At 33.4% G+C, this 19,179-nt stretch overlaps 2 protein-coding genes across 2 annotated transcripts; one reads left to right on the forward strand and one right to left on the reverse strand.

The window, feature by feature from the left end:
- The first annotated feature begins 7,018 nt into the window (after positions 1–7,018).
- LOC130641124 (uncharacterized) lies at positions 7,019–11,204 on the forward strand. Its single transcript, XM_057447790.1, has 3 exons — positions 7,019–7,234; positions 7,525–7,978; positions 8,950–11,204. Exons 1-3 carry the CDS (start codon positions 7,168–7,170, stop codon positions 11,021–11,023), a joined length of 2,595 nt encoding a protein of 864 aa, XP_057303773.1. The 5' UTR covers positions 7,019–7,167; the 3' UTR covers positions 11,024–11,204.
- A 4,017-nt stretch (positions 11,205–15,221) lies between these two features.
- On the reverse strand, positions 15,222–15,689 carry LOC130642215 (uncharacterized protein DDB_G0290301-like). The gene has a single exon (XM_057449301.1). It carries the CDS (start codon positions 15,687–15,689, stop codon positions 15,222–15,224), a length of 468 nt encoding a protein of 155 aa, XP_057305284.1.
- Positions 15,690–19,179: the final 3,490 nt, after the last annotated feature.

Genomic DNA, 19,179 nt, shown 5'->3' on the forward strand with positions numbered 1-19,179 from the left:
ACAAAAATTTTTTTCTTATGACATAAATCGTGTTCAATACCCGTACATTATTGGTTGGCTTAATTGGTAAGATTCAGTAAAGCTAAACTACTTAAGATTGGATTAGCGGAAGTTAGCACCAGGATTACTTGCCAAAAATTTAGGATTAAAGGCACACGGGAAAGCGCCAGGTAGCAACGTATTCCGTTGAAATTGTGATGCGCACAAACATGATGTTTACAGTTATTTCCTGCTTAGAGAATATGCAAAAGCAAGTTTTGAGAAGGAAAAGCAATACACTTCACAATAGAAAACAGAAAACGCTAAAATATGATGTGTGAAGTTTTCCTTTATGTCAGAAACTTCATGTTTTTCTTTTGTAGATTTAAAAAAAACACGCAACATGATGTTTCTTACAGGGGACATAATAACATCATATTGAAAACAGTAAACATAACAACATGGTGTTTGAAGTTTTTCATAATTTTACAAACTTCTTGTGGTCTTCTCGTAGATTTGCAGAAAACATAAAATTTCCTGCAGTCTGTATATTCAAGGATAATTTTGCAAATAAAACTCAGTCACTATATCTGCCATTAAAAAATTGCTCAAGTTGGATTACATTGGATTGCAGAGGACATCAGATAATTTAAAGAACGGGCAAACCCGGGGATTTTTCCACAGGCTAGTGAATAGTTCTCTATAATAGCCGTATTCTGCCTGCCTCTGCGCAAAATGGTACCGCAGTAGCAAACCACGGAAAACACGGACGGTTGAACGTGTGGATTTATTCACGGGCCACTGACTAGTTTTATAGAGAAAAGCCTGTACAGAAAAAACCTAATATTGTGTATATAAATATGTCAACAATAAAAATTTATGCCTAACTATGTTTTCTAACTAAGTTTCCGAAGTCACTGTTACTTAGTTAGAAGAGCAACTCGTCTCATAACTTGTCTTTCCTTTGTGTTTAATTCTTCATCGAGTTTATGTTTTATTAGTCGAACATGAACCGGTTTATCTACAGTGGTAAACATGTTATTGTTAACGATTTCTTGATTTAACCGTTTTAATGCATATCTCTCTAAACTTGAAACTTGAAGATTCTCTTGCTCAACATTTTCTCGCTCATGAGTAGTCTGTTTCAGGAAGTTTTGTTGATTTCGAAGCCAATGTTTCACTTTTTCGACATCTTTGCGACTTTCATTTTCTTCTTCTTTATTGTCTTGCTTGGTGTCGGTTTTCCTAGTTTCTTTATTCTTTACTATTTTTTCTTCGTTTTTATTTTGCTCTACATAACAACAGCTAAACAGAATAAATCTTACTAATTCCCTCATGTTTGTTCTGTAACTGCAGAATTTAATAACTTCATGCTAACCTTACATGGTGAGTGCCAGACAATTTGAAAGATGTTTTTTAACAAAGGCTTTGCTTTTTTGTTGCTAAGTTTATCAATATTCATTATAATTAGACATATAACATACAATAGCAGTCATTTAATGACGATGTCCCATGGGACTTATTTTCCATCTTTGTGATGCGATTTTAGTACTTTAAGTTAGCTTTTTAAGCCCTTAAAATATGAAGCAATTTTTTAGACTATGAGAACGAATGTGTTTACTACCGCAAGAAGATTCATCATATCGTTCGTATCTGTGCAACTGATAAGAATTTTATAACAACAAGTTAAACATTAAATAAATAATTGAATGTCATCAAAATGTGTTTGGTTGGATTTGTTATTGAAGGTGACGCAAGACAGAATATTAACACGAACATTTCGTTTACGGGTAGTAAATAATAATTCAGATAGCAAAGAATGTCGTTAGTAACGAGGAAACTAGATAACATTTTCAGCCAAAAATAAACCATAAATTTGCTACTACCGCTTAAAAAAAGTAAAACATGTTATGTATATGATCAACTCGGCCAACCACGTCCCCATGGCATCTTTTCTGACATTCGGGAAATAGATACATTACCCGATACAAGCCTGTTGATAATAGCTCTTGATAACCCAGTTTTTTCTAAACGGTAGGTCGTGATAGATAAGCAAAAGCCACGTGACGTAAAGAATAGGATTTTTTGGCGAGTGCTTCAGACAATGTCAGAGTTTGGCCATGAACATTATTATGTTATGACGATAAAAAATAGATGTTTAAAAAAAGGTCGTATTTATTAGTTTCGCTCGTTAAATCAAACACTGAGGCTAGATATATATTTTTAGTTTTGTGATTTTCAGTAGTTAACTTTATGGAAAGGCTTTTCTCCAAAGTTCTAGCTGGCTAGACAGTTTATAGACGGCTTTACAATTTGTGAAAATTGTTTTTATAAGTGTTGTGCATCTGATTTAATGGGATCCTGTTTTTTATACTTCACGCGTTACAAACATTTAATGTCACCTGATCATATTTTTTTATGCTCAGAGTCAAAGAAGCGAGAGACAAAGAGCCCTGGGATCAAGGTTGCTAGAAAGACACAAAACGATATCCTTGTTTTCTCACCACAGCTTAAATATAGCAGGGAATATCATGAAAAACTATTTTAAAACAGCGGTTGTTTCTGAACATGATTTTGTGTTATATTTTATTGCCTATATAAATAACATTACATATTTGTGACGTCCGCCGTAAACATATTAGGCCCGAAAGATTTATTACAGGACAAAATATTTGCAGAGCCTAATAGAACAATTTTTGACCCTATTCCCCAAATTAAGTTCTGCAAAATTGTAATACTTAACAAGGTGCAAAAATAAGTTCCACAAAAGTTGATCAATTGTAAAAAAAAAATTCTGGAAAAAATGTTTCCTACAAAAATTTTTTTATAAAATTGCTCACTAATGGTAAGTTTGTTAGTAAAATTTATTCGGAAAAGGTAACTACATTTTGTGCAAGCGTGGTGCAAAGTGACTAATATTTTAATTAAATTCTTACCGTATTTTACCGGTAGGACGTGAGAAATGATTTTTGTGTTGTTTTTTTTGTTACAGATATGCTGTCAAAAATAGCCTCCCAAAATCGCTAAAGTCAGAAAATCAGAAGGAATTTTTTTACTCTATTTTATCAACCCGGTCTGAAAGCATACCATCGCAATTTTCATTATTATTATTTCAATTTTCACTGAAGTTATATGACTTCTAGTTTGAGCGAAAAGTATGGTTTATATAGGAACTGTTAGATACTTTTAGCCTGCATCCCTTTCAGAACACGCACTTGCATGTTTTTAGTGAATTTTTTCAAACTCCAAGAGAAGAAGGGGCTGGTCCCAATTTCACTTCTTTTGCGACACATTGAATCCTCAAGCAAACCCTTTCTTTTTATCACTTTTCATGCAAACATACGAAAAAACAACAACACAAAACCTTACAGAATAAAAGCCTGTATATAAAAGTTAACAACTTTCACGAAAGCAGAGGCTTATAGGCGAGAGACATGCGCATTGACTATTTCTGTCCTTATTTTTGATATGGTTGTCTTGGAAGATGCTAGATGCCAAAGTTATCCTGGCTTGGTAATTGAAGTGGCAATTAAAGTGACAATAACGTGCCTCCGTTTGCTTATTTGTATTTATAAGGAGTATTATGTTCTCAAGGAGATAATATCATCTCGAGAAAATAATATCATCACAAGAAGGTAACGTTAATTTTGTGGGGGTTGTAAAAAAAAAGGAGTTAAATAAAAAAGCGGTTGCAAGCGCGTGCTGAAAACTGTAAATGAAAGTTATAAATACTTAAAGTTTTGTCATTTTAGATGAGGGATAAAAAGAATATTCAATGAAGTTTATCATTTTCGCGTGTTTTATGAATTAATTTTGTAGAGTGACAAAGTCAGGTTTTACGATATTACTCTAACTTTATTAGCTGAAGAAACAATCCTCTTTTACTTTATTATTTATATAGTAAGCTAACGAATTTTTTCAATAAACTTCTGAGCCCGCTTTTTATTTCTTTGTACACTAAAATAAAAGTTGGCTTAGTGATGGTAATAGATAGTTTTAGCCTTCACCAAAAATTGCAGAGAACTTTAAATGTGTTTGCCGGTAAAGAAAACTCCCTTATCTTGTCTCTGCACCTTCTTTTTGAAAACCAAGTGTTGTCAGGAATAGTTCAAACAGATGTGTCTGACCACTTCCCAATATTTTTTACTTCTAAAAATATCGCAAGTACCTTTTCAAAGCAGCAAACGACAAACTTTTATACAAGAATCTATTCTAAAACTGCTATTAATAGCTTCAAATGCTCGCTAAATCATACCGATTGGATCGAGGTATTAAATATAATGGATGTAAACCGATCATATGAGCTCTTCTTAAATATATATTCACAAGAATATGAAAAATTCTTTTTACTAATAAAAAACTTGCATTAAAACCAAATCGCTGCAATCCCCATGGATAACAAAGGGCTTGATAAAGTCGGCAAAATAAAAGCTTTACGTCAAACAATTAAAGTCTAAGTCGTGTAAAGATATTGAAAACTACAAAACTTATAAAAACTTATGTAGGAAGAATCACCACACAAACCTATTTAATAAATATAAAGGCGATCCCAAAAAAACATGGTCCGTAGTGAAAGAAGTGATAGGAAATACACAGTACGGAAAGCGTTTTTTACAAGAAGTGAATAGGAGTGAAACTGTAATAGAAAATGAAAATGAAATTGCTAATGCATTTAACGATTTCTTTGTTAACGTAGGACCTAGTCTAGCAGCAAATATTAGAAACAATAAAGACTATACGACATATCTGCCTAAATGTAAACTTAAACATAACAATTACCCGTTAGCAATAATGAATTAGATACAGCTTTTAACAGCTTAAAACGCAATAAAGCACCTGGCTATGACAATATTTGCAGTAATGTCGTTATAGACACATTTTCAGCAATAAGACATGTAATTCATAACATTTTCAGTAAGTCAATATCACAGGGTGTATAAATTAAAAGTTGCAAAAGTGACACCAATTTTTAAATCAGGTGATACTGACATATTATCAAGCCAATTTCTATTTTGCCAACATTTTTAAAAATTCTAGAAAAAATAATGTATAACAGATTATTTTATTATTTTACTGATCACGCAATCTCTTTAATAATAGCCGTATTTTGTCTGTCTGTCCGCGAAAACCGCGTCCTGTTACAGAAACACGAAATGCGATATATAAAGGACGGGCAACCCCGTGGATTTTTCCACGGGTTAACAGCTAGTCTCTTTAATAATAGCCGTATTTTGTCTGTCTGTCCGCGGAAACCGCGTCCTGTTACAGAAACACGAAATGCGATATATAAAGGACGGGCGACCCCGTGGATTTTTCCACGGGTTTACGGCTAGTCTATATTATAATGCCCGTATACGTCTGTCTGTCTGTCTGTCACGCAAAATGGTAGCTTAGCTGCGCAATAGCGAGAAGCACGCAATGCGGTATAAAAAGGAAGGGCGAACCCGTGGATTTTCCACGGGCTAATGACTAGTATTTTACGAATAACAGTTTGGATTTAGAAACAAGCACCCTACAGATCATGCAATTATGCAACTTATTGGTGACATATAAAACTCGTTTGAGAAGGGTCAGTATACTTTAGGAATCTCCATTGACCTGTCTAAATATTTCACTGTTGATCACGACATATTACTGGGAAAATTGAAAGCGTCTGGTATCAATGGATCTGACTTTGATTGGCTTAAAAGTTACTTGTGTAATCGACAACAATATGTCAGTTTTGACGACAAAATAAAAACAAGCAAACTTGCAATCAAATGCGGAGTTCCTCAGGGTTCCATTCTTGGTCCACTTTGTTTTTAATATACGTAAACGACCTAAGCCGATTATGTTCGCGGATGATACTAATATATTTTACTCGCATAATAACATAGAAACGCCTTTTGCCACGATGAACACAGAACTAGCGAAATTAAAGGACTGGCTTGATTCAAACAAACTTTTGCTAAATATAAAAAAGACTAAATACATCCTTTTTCATCAAACACACAAAAAGAAAAAGAAAATTTACCCCCTTCCAGAACTGGCAGTAGAAATTGATAAAGTTCACTGCGTGACAGATATTAAATTTCTATGTGTTATACTTGATGAGAATGTAAACTGGAATAAACATATCAGAACTTCTAAACATGCCACGAGAATAATTACCTTTCAGAACAAGTTGACACATTCAAAGCCTTTGTTTCAACGTGTGAACATTATAAACATAATTCGAATAAATATCCTTAAGACACTTTGTTTTATGAACAGGTCAAGAAGAAAAGAAACCACAGTGGTGTTCTCAAACACGTTTTTTGTGATGAAAAACAAATATGTCACTAGATCTACTGAGTTGTATTACACGCCATTTAGGAAAACAAAGTTCAGTCGACTTTCCATTTCGTATCGCGGCCCATATATCTGGAACAAGATCTCCAAAATGAAACCATCAATCTTACAGGACAAATGTTAAAACTTTTCAATCAAAAGTGAAGAAGTTTATCTTGGGTTATCAACAAGCTCGTGAACTACGCATAGGGTAGATCCCGCAGGTTCTTAATGTAAGACTTTTTGTCTTCTATGAGTCTCCTGACTTGAAGGTATAATGGCATTGCTATATTTTTTATTTTTTCTCTCTTCTATTTTTTGTTTGTCTATTTTAAATTTTCACGTATTAGAACTTTTTGCAACGTTTTACCATTGTATACCTTAGAAGTTAAAAATATATTACATTACATTAACCCTGGAGACCTGTAAACCGCTATAATAAAAATTCTTTTTCTTGATTACACCGTGGAGTATAATTTTTCGTTTTTGAGCATAAGGGACCTGTTTCCGCTCCGCAACCCTTTTTATATTGATTATAAAAAAAAGTGTCTTTAAATTTTCCTCCACGCACACAACATCGACCCTAGGGGCTTCTTTTTCTATTTCGGGTCCCGCGCCCTGTACAGAAAAGAGAATAAGAGAAGCTCGGAGAGAGACGAGGAAAATATACCGAGGACAGGGTTGATCAGCTTGGCTGGGGGCCGGAGGTTTGAGGTTAGCTAGAAATGCAATATTGCACCATTAGCCGAAAAAAAAACATTCGTTCAGCTGTTTTGCCAAACTGATTGCACCAGGCTTAGCTCACATTTTTGTTTTAAATACGAGTCAAAATGAAATTCCAGTTAAAACAAGCTAACTCAGTTCAATACTGGAGTAAGCATGGTGTTGAAAAAGTGCAAGCACGGTGGTAACACTGGAAACACTTTAAGAAATAGTTATAAACGAGGTGCGTAAAAAAGCTTTTTTAATTTTTTAAAAAGGCAGAGAAAACTTGAAATTAAATGGCAACTTGGTAGTTAACTGGTTTATTAGACAATGGAGGTTAACCTTAAAGTAAAATAAAAAAATCGCAATAATTTATGCTAAAAGATTAAAAATGCAAATATTTAGCTATATATAGCCAGCTAGCGTCACAAAAATAATTTTTTAAACCTTAAAATTTGCAAATTTATGAGAAAACAATTTCTTTCCTCAAGGTATTATCATTTTTTATTTTTTTATATTATTGTTTTAAAGGAGTTACATCTGTTGGAAAAGCTTCATCAACTTCATTTATCACAAGGAAAACGGATCATGTTTCTGGTACCTTACTAAATGATGAGAAAAGACAGAATAAATTTTGGATTGATGATGGAATATCAATTAATGCTTGGGCCACAGATAATGCTTCTCTCAATTCCAATTCTAATGTAAGATTTTCATTGAACAAAAAGGGAAGATGGCATCTACCAGCCCATCTTAAAGAAACCCTGCAGGAAGTTCCAGACGCAAAAGAAAAACTTAGTGTCAAGCGACCAAAAAAGAAAGCAAAAAAGTTGAAAGAAATTTCAAATCAATTTTCGCATGAAAAAAGTGGTGTTGTTTTATTGGAAAAGCCTGGTGATTGGATGTTTGCAAACAATTTAAGAAACAGTTGCAAATATGTTTTAGATTCCAGTTCCAACGAACATGCCAGAGAATCCAAAAAATGGTAAGCAAATTTTTAATATATACATATATATATACTAGTCAATAAGGCCCATGAAAAAATCCACTTAGACAGGATTACATTGGAAATTGTATATAATAGGATTATGCGCTTTTGCTGACTTCTGCAAAGTCACCCAACTGACCCAAATTGGTCCCAGGTGGTCCCCAGTTACCCACACAGTGAGAAATTACTGACGTCACCAACTTATTTCCAAGTTATTTGGACTTAAGTGCATTGTAATGGCTTCTTTAATTTAATATTGGCGTTACATTAATGTTATTGAGGTTGCATGTTAAATTTGTCAATTAACATTTGAGACATAACTTTTTTAGCTACATCAAAGGAAAATAAACACATTATTATATAGATACTTAAAATTTTAAAATATCTTATATTCTATACAATTATTCTTTGCTTCAGTGCATAAAAAATGGCTGTTTTGTGTTTTTTTTCATTGTGTAGCCAATTTATTGTTTACACATTTTTGCACTAAAAATAAAGTCTTGTTTTATATATTTTACTTGTTTTCCTTGTTTTATTTACTATTTGACCCTTATAGCTAATGATTTGTTTCATTTTTGGTTTCAATGTTGACCTTTTTTAACAAATGCTAATAAATATTGAGCTCTGAATTATTATACATATAAAATAATATTGATAAATTGATAATTTAGTGTATAATTGATAATTTAGTGTATATAATATAGGTTTTCTATTATGAATGGATCATTCTGAGGTTTTTTCAATGCATTATTTTTTGCAAATAGCCTATTAGTTTTATTTTATTTTCAGTTTATTGAGATAAGTTGGCCTTTAAAGTTGATCTTATAGGGACTAACAATTATTTTATCAACCACCAAAATTCCGCACTTTACCAAAAAAAAGTTTAACTTTCTGCGAAGTTCAATTTTAGCAAATATGTATAAGAAGGTGGCAAAGCATGTAGCACAAATTATTTTGACTTTATTTAGGAGAGCTAATTTACCAACATTACGTTGTGAAGATAAAGCAGAAATTGTTTATACCATTGAATCATCTGTCAAAACAAAGACGAATACATGGTGTTACCATAATGATAAAAGAAAAACTTATTCTGAACTGAAGAATAATAAACATCACAGGGAATCGAAAAATTGTTGCAAACTAGTTGATTATGAAGAAAATGGGGAAGTATACGTCGATAGTGATATAACAGACAGTGAAGACTATTGTGAAGACGCAGTAAGATCAAATTTTAAAACTGGTGGTTACAGCTTAAATATGTTCGTTGTGGACAAGAAACATGCAAATATTCCACACAACTCAAATGCAAACATAGACCATCAGTTAAAAAGAGTCAATCCAGCATCCGGTCAATTCACAAAGAAGCACGATAAGGGAAGTTATGAAATAATCGAAGTAACCAATTGTAACAATGAATTTGTTAGTATGGATGCTGCAATCGAAATTAATAATGACAGGACTTTATCTGATAAAAAAATGAAAGGGAAATCGTTAAAGAAAAGTTTAGAGTTCTCATTAAAAATAGATAGCAGCCAAATAAAATGTGAGAATCTCAAAAGGCTTTTTGGGTGTCAGTACAGAGAAGGAGCCTCTTACCCACGATCTTTTGCAATTTTTAAAAGCACTACAGATTTAGCAGATGCTGCCATTTTGTTTACAATCGAATCTGAGTATGTGGATGGCTTTTCCACAGTCAACATTAAAACATTTAATAGCAATATTGAACAATTTCCAGTAAGTGAGAAAAATTTTGATATCTTAAATTTGGTCAACTATGCTTTTAAAGGCTTGAACTCTGTCACTATGAAACATAATCATTTGGAGAAAGAACTTTCATCATCTATGTTGCAATGTTTTAAACCAAAAATAGATCTGGTTGAATTTAACAACTTTTTTCCAGATGTTTTTGACGACTTGAATCAGCGTTTTGTTGACAATATTGAATCACAGTCTAAAACAACCTGCCCAATTTGCTTTTCTTCTGTTGTGATCATACATTTAAAGAAGTGCAATCATTATGCATGTAAGAGCTGTTTGGAAAAATACGTAAGCACCCAAATGAACTCTGGATATTTCCAACTGTTATGCCCTGAGTTTCAATGCAGTAACAAATTAGATGTGGTTACCATTTTGCAGCTTATAAGTCCCCAGGAGTTTTCCATGGTTATAAAGAAAAAAATGGAGGCTTACGTACTAAAGAATGAGTCAATGAAATTTTGTCCGAACAGTCGTTGCAAAGTTGTGGCAGTAAATCCTACCAATGTAAGCTTAAGCAATAAAGTTATTGTTGATAACCCTATCGTGAGATGCAAATGTACTAAAAATTGGTGCTTTAACTGCCAAAGTGTTGATCACTGGCCGTCCTCATGTGAAGCTTTTCAAAATTATCAAGAACAAAAACAATCAGATATTGGTACGGTTTTGGATCAAAATGGAAATTTATTTCAAGTGGAAATCGTTTACAAAAAATGCCCTTTCTGTAGAAATCCCATCGTGAAAAATGGAGGTTGTAATTACATGTCGTGCATTTGTGGTAAATCATTTTGTTGGTATTGTTTGAAATCATTTGCACAGCATACAAGCTGTTCAATGGCTGATGACCAAAAGATGACTTTCACCAGCTTGGACGATAGCAATACCAGCTCTAGAGTAGTTAAATTTCAAAGGAAAGCTGTAAAGTATGCTATGCTGTCTACTGGTGTAAATGTTTGGAAAACAAAACTGAAGGTAAACAAGGAAATCCGAAAGTTAAATCATGTACCATCTTCATCGTTGCTTGGCGTAACTAATCAAGCATTTGGTTTGTTGCATGATTGCTACAAGCTGATGGAGAATTTGACCGTAGCATGCGCGATGAGTAAGTCAAAACATTTCAACCGACGTGCTATGGAGTTTGTTGAAGGATTAATGTTTTATACTGGTTTGTTGAAGGATACGCTCTACCGTACAGCCAAAATTTGCGATATCGTAAAGTACATCAAACTTGTTGAAGAATATTTAAATAAACTTCAAAATTTTGGATTAGCCAAAAAGGAAGAATAAACAGTTTTTGAACTTAATGTTAATTATTTAGACATTTTTTATAAACATTAGGTTAAATACCTATCCGTATCAATTATAATTTACAAAATTTAAGCCTCAAAATATGCCTATGTAAATATACTTACCAATTCCACTTCGATATTTGCTGATTATAATATAATTCAGAGTGAAAATTATCCGATTCGTACGAGTTTTAATTAACAACATTTTTTTGCACGTTAACGGCATACAGCACGTGCTTAACGTTATTGTTCAGCCTTGGAGTATGCATAGCCTAATGCTTAATTTTTAATTTGAGCCTCGATGATGATTATAGCTTTAAAAATGGACTAAGGAAAGCGATAACAATGTATCTTAATTTTCACACGTTTGCGCCTTTTTTTAGTTTTTGTAAAGAAACTGTAGACAATCTCAAGTTAAACGGTATATTTAAATGAATCTGAACAGCATATTTAAATGAATCATACTTTTTGTGGTCACCCTGTATGTTTTTAAACTTTAAATCAGACTTTCTCAAAAATTACGATGCCAGATTTCTGTTCTATACCTTCATTCAACAAGATTCTTGTCAATCTATTTATTTTTTCTCTTTTTCGCGAAATTGTCAGGGATCAAAAATTAGGTACAGAAATAGCCACCTAGAAATTGCTTTAAAAACTTTAATTCTAACTCTGCGTCTTTTCTTTGTGTTTAAAAGTAAAAATCTTTCTGAAATCGTATGCTGCAATGTTTTCAGTAGGTCTATTTAAACCATTTTTTAAACCTTTTTTTTTTTGGTTTTCGACTTTAGTAACTCACACAAAAGTCGAGCTAATTGCGGTGAAAAATTTTGTAACTAAGGACAAAAACAACACCTTACATCATCTTAAATATCAAATTGGGCATTCAATTATAACTAAAAATGACAGAAAAGGAATAAGTACTTACCTTGCTTTTAACTCAAGTTTTCTATCCAAATGAAACTTTACACTTCTTGAACTAGCTGGCTAGATAATATCCATAGAAGTTTTGCATAGAGACATAAGTTTATTGCACAAAAAGCCAGAGGTATTAATTACCTTCTTAAAGCTAGCAACATAACATTTTTTAACAAATACAGCTCCTCATGTTGTCTCTTTCTTCTTCAAAACAAAACTTTCGATTTACTGATATTTAATATATTTTACAGACCGTAGCTTATTTTACCGCCAAAAAGAATACTGAAGGAATATTTTTTTTTTTAGAAAATAAAGCTAATTGATCATAAAAAGTAAGTATTCATGTTGTTTAGACGTCTGTGTAGTTCTAAAGTGTGTATAATTTATATTGAAGAAGAACTACTTTGTTCATCACTAACATACTGCCAAGCAGTGAGCGGGTTTCGATCCGCGGTCCCCAGAACTGGGAGCCGCGGATTGAATCTATATGTTTACATACCATCCGGATAAACTATCTGAGTTTGTCACTAACATATTGCCGCACGTAGTGTAGTGGGTTTGTCTGCGGCTCCCAGTTCTGGGGACCGCGGATCGAATCCCGCTCACTGCTTGGCAGTATGTTAGTGATGAACAAAGTAGTTCTTCTTCAATATGACTTACACGCATTATACTCGCCCGTCATGATCAGAGTTCTGATCGGGGTGAAGCATTCTCTGTTTAGAATGAAATACGGACGTGCTATGATAAATATTCACCTATATGTGTATAATTCTTGCACCTTGACCTTTTGAGTGGTCTGTTACACACCATTCTTCGAAATTTGCAGGGATTGAGCTTAAGGAACCGTTTCGTAGCCCCTTTAATATTCTATTTTTGGTAAAGCCAAGCAATCAAACATTTAAAAAATTTTGAAAATTCGTCGTGACGTCACCTATGACCTGTCCATATAACAAAAAAAAAACATTTTACAGAAATATTTTAACCAATTAAGGGCGCAGCTAAATATTCGTTGAGAAATGGCTTTCCGTTTAGTGAGAGATAAAAAAAGCAAAGTTATTCTGAAACTGTTCTTGAACATTTTAAAAATCGTAAGGCCTTGAAGGGTTAAGATTAAGTCGATTTAATTTGCTGATCCAAAGATGTGTAGGGTGTTGTCCTATTGTAAAACGACTAATGAGATATTCGGGTTAAACAGCATTAATGATGTATTACCATCCTAATCGTTTATGCTTTGCAAAGCCGGACTAATTTTAGCCCCAGATGGGCACTTCACATAGGAAAAAATCAGTAAATTTTATAAAGTTACATTTTTTTATAAACTGCCGAATTTAAACAATCGCACCAAAATTGCTAACTAATTTGTTTTGGGGCAAATAGGTGATAATAGCATAAATGAAATAAACACTTTGGAAATAAACAATTTGAAAGTGTGTTTTAAATATAATAAGTGCAGTGGACTGGCTTTACTAATCTTGAGCGATTGACGTCAAACGAATATATAATAACGTCAAAGTTTTTGTAAGACAGAACAATAAATTTACGTGAATTAATCTTGGGAAAGAAATTAATCTTGTTGTGTATATTGATTCCAATGTGTTATAAAAATTGCAGAACTTGTTCGGTATTTTCAGCTACACGCAAACTAAATGTATAGGATAGTATAGTATATTCTGACAATAATTTCAGGTTACTACAACCTCTAGGGTCACCTCATAATAAATAGATAAATAGTATTAACATAAAAAAAATAATATTTAAATACTTTTTAAAACTAGTCGTTAGCCCGTGGAAAAATCCACGGATTCGCCCTTCTTTTTTATACCGTACTGCGTGCGTCTCGTTACTCGCGCAGCTAAGCTACCATTTATCGTGAGAGACGGACAGACGTATACGGGGATTATAATACTTTTTAAAATGGAATTGTTAAAATATTTAACTTTGTATAGAAGAAAACAAACAGTATGTATGCATTGTTGGTCATTCCCTGGTTTGCTTGATTTCCATGAATGTTATCATACCCAATTAGGTCATACCCTTTGTTTAAAAATCAATAAAATTATAAAAGAAAAACAATTAAGTTTTGCTGTATCCTTTACAGTGTTATCGTTTATCATAAAAACAATTACTCTGCCTGCATTTAAACAACGCAAATATTTTAAATACACAGGGGTTTGCGGTGCATTTAAGAATTCATTTCGATAAATTAGCTTTATCCCGATAAATACATTTAAATGTTTTTATATTTCTTACTTTAGTGCCCATAAGATTTTGCACTTAGTATTTTTAGACTGCGGCAAGATAAAAACTCAGTTCCGAAACTTAGTTCCGAAACTGGGCTCTGTTGGGCAACTGCCTCTCCCGGGTGCTAAGAGCTTAACAAGTACGGCAAATTTGATTGGTCAGGTTGGTACTTGAGCTCCGATTGTGCATCATGAGGTGATATCTCGTTGGCATGTGTTAGTAGAAAGGTATGTGGAAAGGAGGATATACGCCTCGCCCTCGTGGTATGTCGGAAGGAGGTAGTATCCTCGCCTCGTCATCTTCAGGTGCTAGAGAATCGATAGCACAGTCGGTAGAGCAATCGCCCGTCAAGCGAGAGATCGTGGTTTCAGGTCCCACTCGATCCATCATCTTTGCAGCACTTGGGAAGATAATGTGCAGGATTACTTATAAAAACTCAAGTTCAAGTGTTACCACGCGTTTTGGTAATCTCTCAATGTTATACGAAAAATCTCGTGCAATAAGAAAAACCATTTGAATGGAAAGAATGATTAAGCAGTATAACTATAAGATAGAAATTAAAAATAAAAAGAAGTAATTAGACCGCAAGTGAAAGTCCCTTAGGTTAACATTTCCGACATTTTTAATTTCTATACCTCAAAAGAATATACGAAATTTTGAGCTATACAATTCGTTTCTATAGGTTATTTCTAAGTCTTGATGTTATTCTCAGTTTCGTCTCCTAGGTAACAGACAAAAAAATAAAACGCCAACAGAAAGATACATGGAAGAAAACACATTTGATTTAAATAATCAAAATTTGACAAAACAGGTGTCTAGTTGCGCTATTACTTCTAACCGCTGCAAAAAAAATTATCGTTTGTTGGAGAAAAACCACTCCATGCACTTCCTGGTCACAACATGCAGATCTATTCATCTGACGTTTTTTGCATGTGACGTTTTTCTTGCATCTGACGTTTTTCCTGCATTTGACGTTTTTCTTGCATCTGATGTTTTTCTTGCATATGACGTTTTTTTTGCATGTGACGTTTTTCTTGCATCTAACGTTTTTCTTGCATCTGATGTTTATCTTGCATCTGACGTTTTTCTTGCATCTGATGTTTTTCTTGCATCTGATGTTTTTCCTGCATCTGACGTCTTTCTTGCATCCGACGTTTATCTTGCATCTGACGTTTTTCTTGCATCTGATGTTTTTCTTGCATATGACGTTTTTCTTGCATGTGACGTTTTTCTTGCATGTGACGTTTATCTTGCATCTGACGTTTATCTTGCATCTGACGTTTTTCTTGCATGTGACGTTTATCTTGCATCTGACGTTTATCTTGCATCTGACGTTTTTCTTGCATCTGACATTTTTCTTGCATCTGACGTTTTTCTTGCATCTGATGTTTATCTTGCATCTGACGTTTTTCTTGCATGTGACGTTTATCTTGCATCTGACGTTTATCTTGCATCTGAAGTTTTTCTTGCATCTGATGTTTTTCTTGCATCTGACGTTTTTCTTGCATCTGACGTTTTTACATGTTAAGATTTTGCATGTGAAGTTTTTAATTTTGATGTTTTTTTTTCTGTTTTTTTTTTGCATCTCACGTGTTCTGCGTCTGAGGTTTTTGTGGGGTTTTTTGCAAATAACTAACTAAATTTTATTAACATATAAGTTAACCGAAGTATCCATTTAACAGCTTTTTCTATAAATGCGACGTTATGCATCCGACCCTATACATGAGTCTATTGAAAAGTATTCAAAAATTAATTTATACACTTTTTTGTATAAACAATCGATTTTTTCGTCCCAAACATTTTTTAGCTACTTGGGAATAAACGGGGGGGAAATAAAGTAATAAAGTCAGTAACCGGTAGGTTTAACGTCCTTGAAGATTCTATCCTAATGGCTGGCTATTCGTCCCCTGCGACGGTAACTTGCTTGCCTGCCAATTGACAGTACACAAGCCGATTAGCAGTCAGAACATGGCTCCAAATGGACTGAAAACACTACATTTGAAGTGCACCGAGATGCAGACTCGAACCTGCGACCTTATGATTTCTAGTTAACAGCGCCTTACCTACACCATCCCCGCCAAATTTTAGCAATTTTGAGAGTGATTGTTTAAATTTGATATTGTTTATAAAAAAAAGTGCATTCCTATTTACAAGACACAATAATCATCTGCAAAAAACCACAACTGTGCTTCCAAATATAAACAAACTAAAAGTGCCTTTTTTTATAAACTTCTATGTAGTGGAATCAGTCTAAAGGCGACGGTCCACTGGTGCAAAAATAAAAGTCGAGGTTAAAAATTTTTCCATAAACTTTAATGTAAAATTAACCAATCTGTTCCGAGTTTTAAGTTCTGTTATATAAGAAGGTTTTTACTTCAGAGCATGTCCGCTTTAGACAAAACCCATTGCACTCAATTTTGCAACGTTTTGTATGCTTTAACTAAGCTGTTGTCTTTATACACTTTATTTACTTTTTTGAGATGTGTCATTAACGGAGGAATTGGCAAGGGAAATGTAATATATCAAAAAACATCTCGCAGAACGTACTGCTGACAAAACAGGACATAGATATGACAACAAAATGGCATGGATAAGATATTCTGCGTCCTTATGATGTCAGCTCTTCTCTTTTCTGTGACGTAGTCGTTTAGTGTAGGCTGGTTGTGAATAAGTGAGAGATTTCACTCTTTCGTGTGAAGGTGTTGGGCCTTTTAAAGCCTCATTTAGTTCGTTGTTTTGTTCGTATTTTCATTCTTCATTCGCCATTTTTTTTTCCTTTGTTTCAATATGCGAACTTCTTCTCGTTTTTTTTCTCGTACATGTTGACCGTTTTTATTATTTTGAATTTAAATCTAATTTTTTATTTTTTTTGCATTTATTTTTATGCTATTAAATTACGTATTCATTGATACGAACGATGGTGCGAACATAATTTACTTAATATTGAACAGAATTTAGGCTAAACAAAAAATATACTGCCACTATCTAAAACTTCCATCTTAAATCACCATGATACGTTCAATCATTTTGCAAGATGAAAAGAAATCACTTGTTTAGTAGTTATGGAAATAAAATTTTGTTTTTCTCTTTTGATGGACTTGTCAAGGCCGTTTACTAGTGAGTAAGCGGCATGACACGTCGTAACACTTGTTTTTCATTTCTGCTTAATTTTTTATCAGTTTTATTTCTCGTATGTCGAACTTGAACTGGAGTACTTGTAGTAGTAAAAATGGTTTTGTCATCAAGCTCTTGATTTAACTGTTTATATGCGAATTTCTCTGAAAATGATAGACGGCGATTCTGTTCTTCAACCTCTAAGTATAAAGGAATGGTCTTACTTCTTGACCGTTGATTTTCACGTATATATAAATTCTGAGTAGAAACATATAATTGAATTCTTTTCCATTTTTCTTCTTCTTTGTCGTCCTTTTTCGCTATCACATTATTTTCAATTTCCTTATTTTCCCGTTTGATGTTGTAGCCTTTATTTTCCCCATTCTTTGGCATGGTTTCGTTGTTGTTATTTTCGTTAATGTCGTAACAACCTAACAAAATAAATCTAACCAGTTTTCTCATGTTTTTTTTCTGACTGTTAGCTACATCTCACAACTCGCTATTAGCAATTAAATTTTAGAAACGAGAGAGTCCCAGGCAATTAAATAGTTTTTGCATCGGGAAGCTCATTATTAAAACCTTTTTTAAATTGGATTTCCTATTTGTTACCAAGCAACAGCTTGTACTTATTCTATTTAACACGAATTTTTTTTTATGTTTTCAGCAAAGTTTATTTTGTAATTTTAGACTGGAAACCGTAAAATATCTATATTATAATGGGTAGTACCAAATCCTGTGCTTGCCCCCACCTATCCCAACTTACCCCACCCACCTTCACCCAGCCAAATTATTTACCCACCAACCCTACCCAGCTAAAAAATTTATCCACCCACCCTACCCAGTTAAAATAATTATCCACTAACCCTCACCCGGCCAAAACATTTTGCTTATATGGATAAGAAAGCATTGATCCAGATTAAACAGGTTTTTTTATAATTTAACTTAATGAATGCCTTTAAAATGTTCTTAACTTTTTAAATTTAAAGTCTTAAAATGTTCTTAAATTGTTCTTAATTTTCCTCTATTCATTTTCAAAATTTAAAGTTTAAAACATTTCAGTAACTCTTGGTATTGTCAAATTTTCTTGATATGTTCTTAATTTTATATCTCTGAAGAAATATGTAGTAGTTATCGCACAGTGCCAAGAAAATATCGAAGCCTTAAGGCGAGTGAAATATACGGAAACGAAAAAACGAGAAAAATATAACGATGTTTTTCTAGAACAAGTGCGATAACTAGTTTATCATGTAAACCGAGTATAAATCATTGTAATTTAGTATATTCCGCAGACGATTGTTTAGTTGTAGTTATCGTTGCAAATTGCCTTTATCTCGCAAAAATATTATGCCTAATCAGTACCGCTGATGTATGATAAGTTATCGAATTAAACACAAAACTCCTTCAACGCGCTGTGGATATAACCTTAATTCACAGTTAAACTAAAAATCTCTACGGTGGAGAGCACTGGCTATTTTCTTTAATGACAATGTGGGAACAAACGAATAATTGAACCGTGAATATTTACTAGGTAACGCTAAATCACTTTTGGGCGACTGCCCCTACCCTAGCGTAGAATTTTTAATCATACGGTCATATCTTGCGCTATCTCGAACATCCAAGTTCAATTGAAAAATAAAAAGTATAGATAGCTAGCTAAACAGAAAGTAAAAAGTCAGGCAGTTAAAAGACTACAAAAGATTATCGCTTTAAGAAAATGTACGCCCAGAATTAAATAAGGATAAAGTACTCCAAAATACCTCGTTCCCAGAGCATTTTGTCTTTTTAGGGTCCAAAGGACCCTGGGGAAGAGCAGTGGCAAAATAGGAGAATTCCAGTGTTTTAAATGCACATTAAAATATTTCTTCGCAAGCATAAAATTTAAAA

This window comes from Hydractinia symbiolongicarpus, chromosome 4 (genome assembly GCF_029227915.1).
Source record: "Hydractinia symbiolongicarpus strain clone_291-10 chromosome 4, HSymV2.1, whole genome shotgun sequence".
In the NCBI taxonomy this organism is placed as follows: Eukaryota; Metazoa; Cnidaria; class Hydrozoa; order Anthoathecata; family Hydractiniidae; genus Hydractinia; species Hydractinia symbiolongicarpus.

Coding starts and splice junctions, on each gene's coding strand:
- LOC130642215 (XM_057449301.1), bottom strand. CDS start 15,689: ATGCAAGAAAAACGTCAGATGCAAGAAAAACATCAGATGCAAGAAAAA.
- LOC130641124 (XM_057447790.1), top strand. CDS start 7,168: ATGGTGTTGAAAAAGTGCAAGCACGGTGGTAACACTGGAAACACTTTA. Junction 7,235..7,524: donor AAGAAATAGTTATAAACGAG/GTGCGTAAAAAA, acceptor ATTGTTTTAAAG/GAGTTACATCTGTTGGAAAA. Junction 7,979..8,949: donor GCCAGAGAATCCAAAAAATG/GTAAGCAAATTT, acceptor GACTTTATTTAG/GAGAGCTAATTTACCAACAT.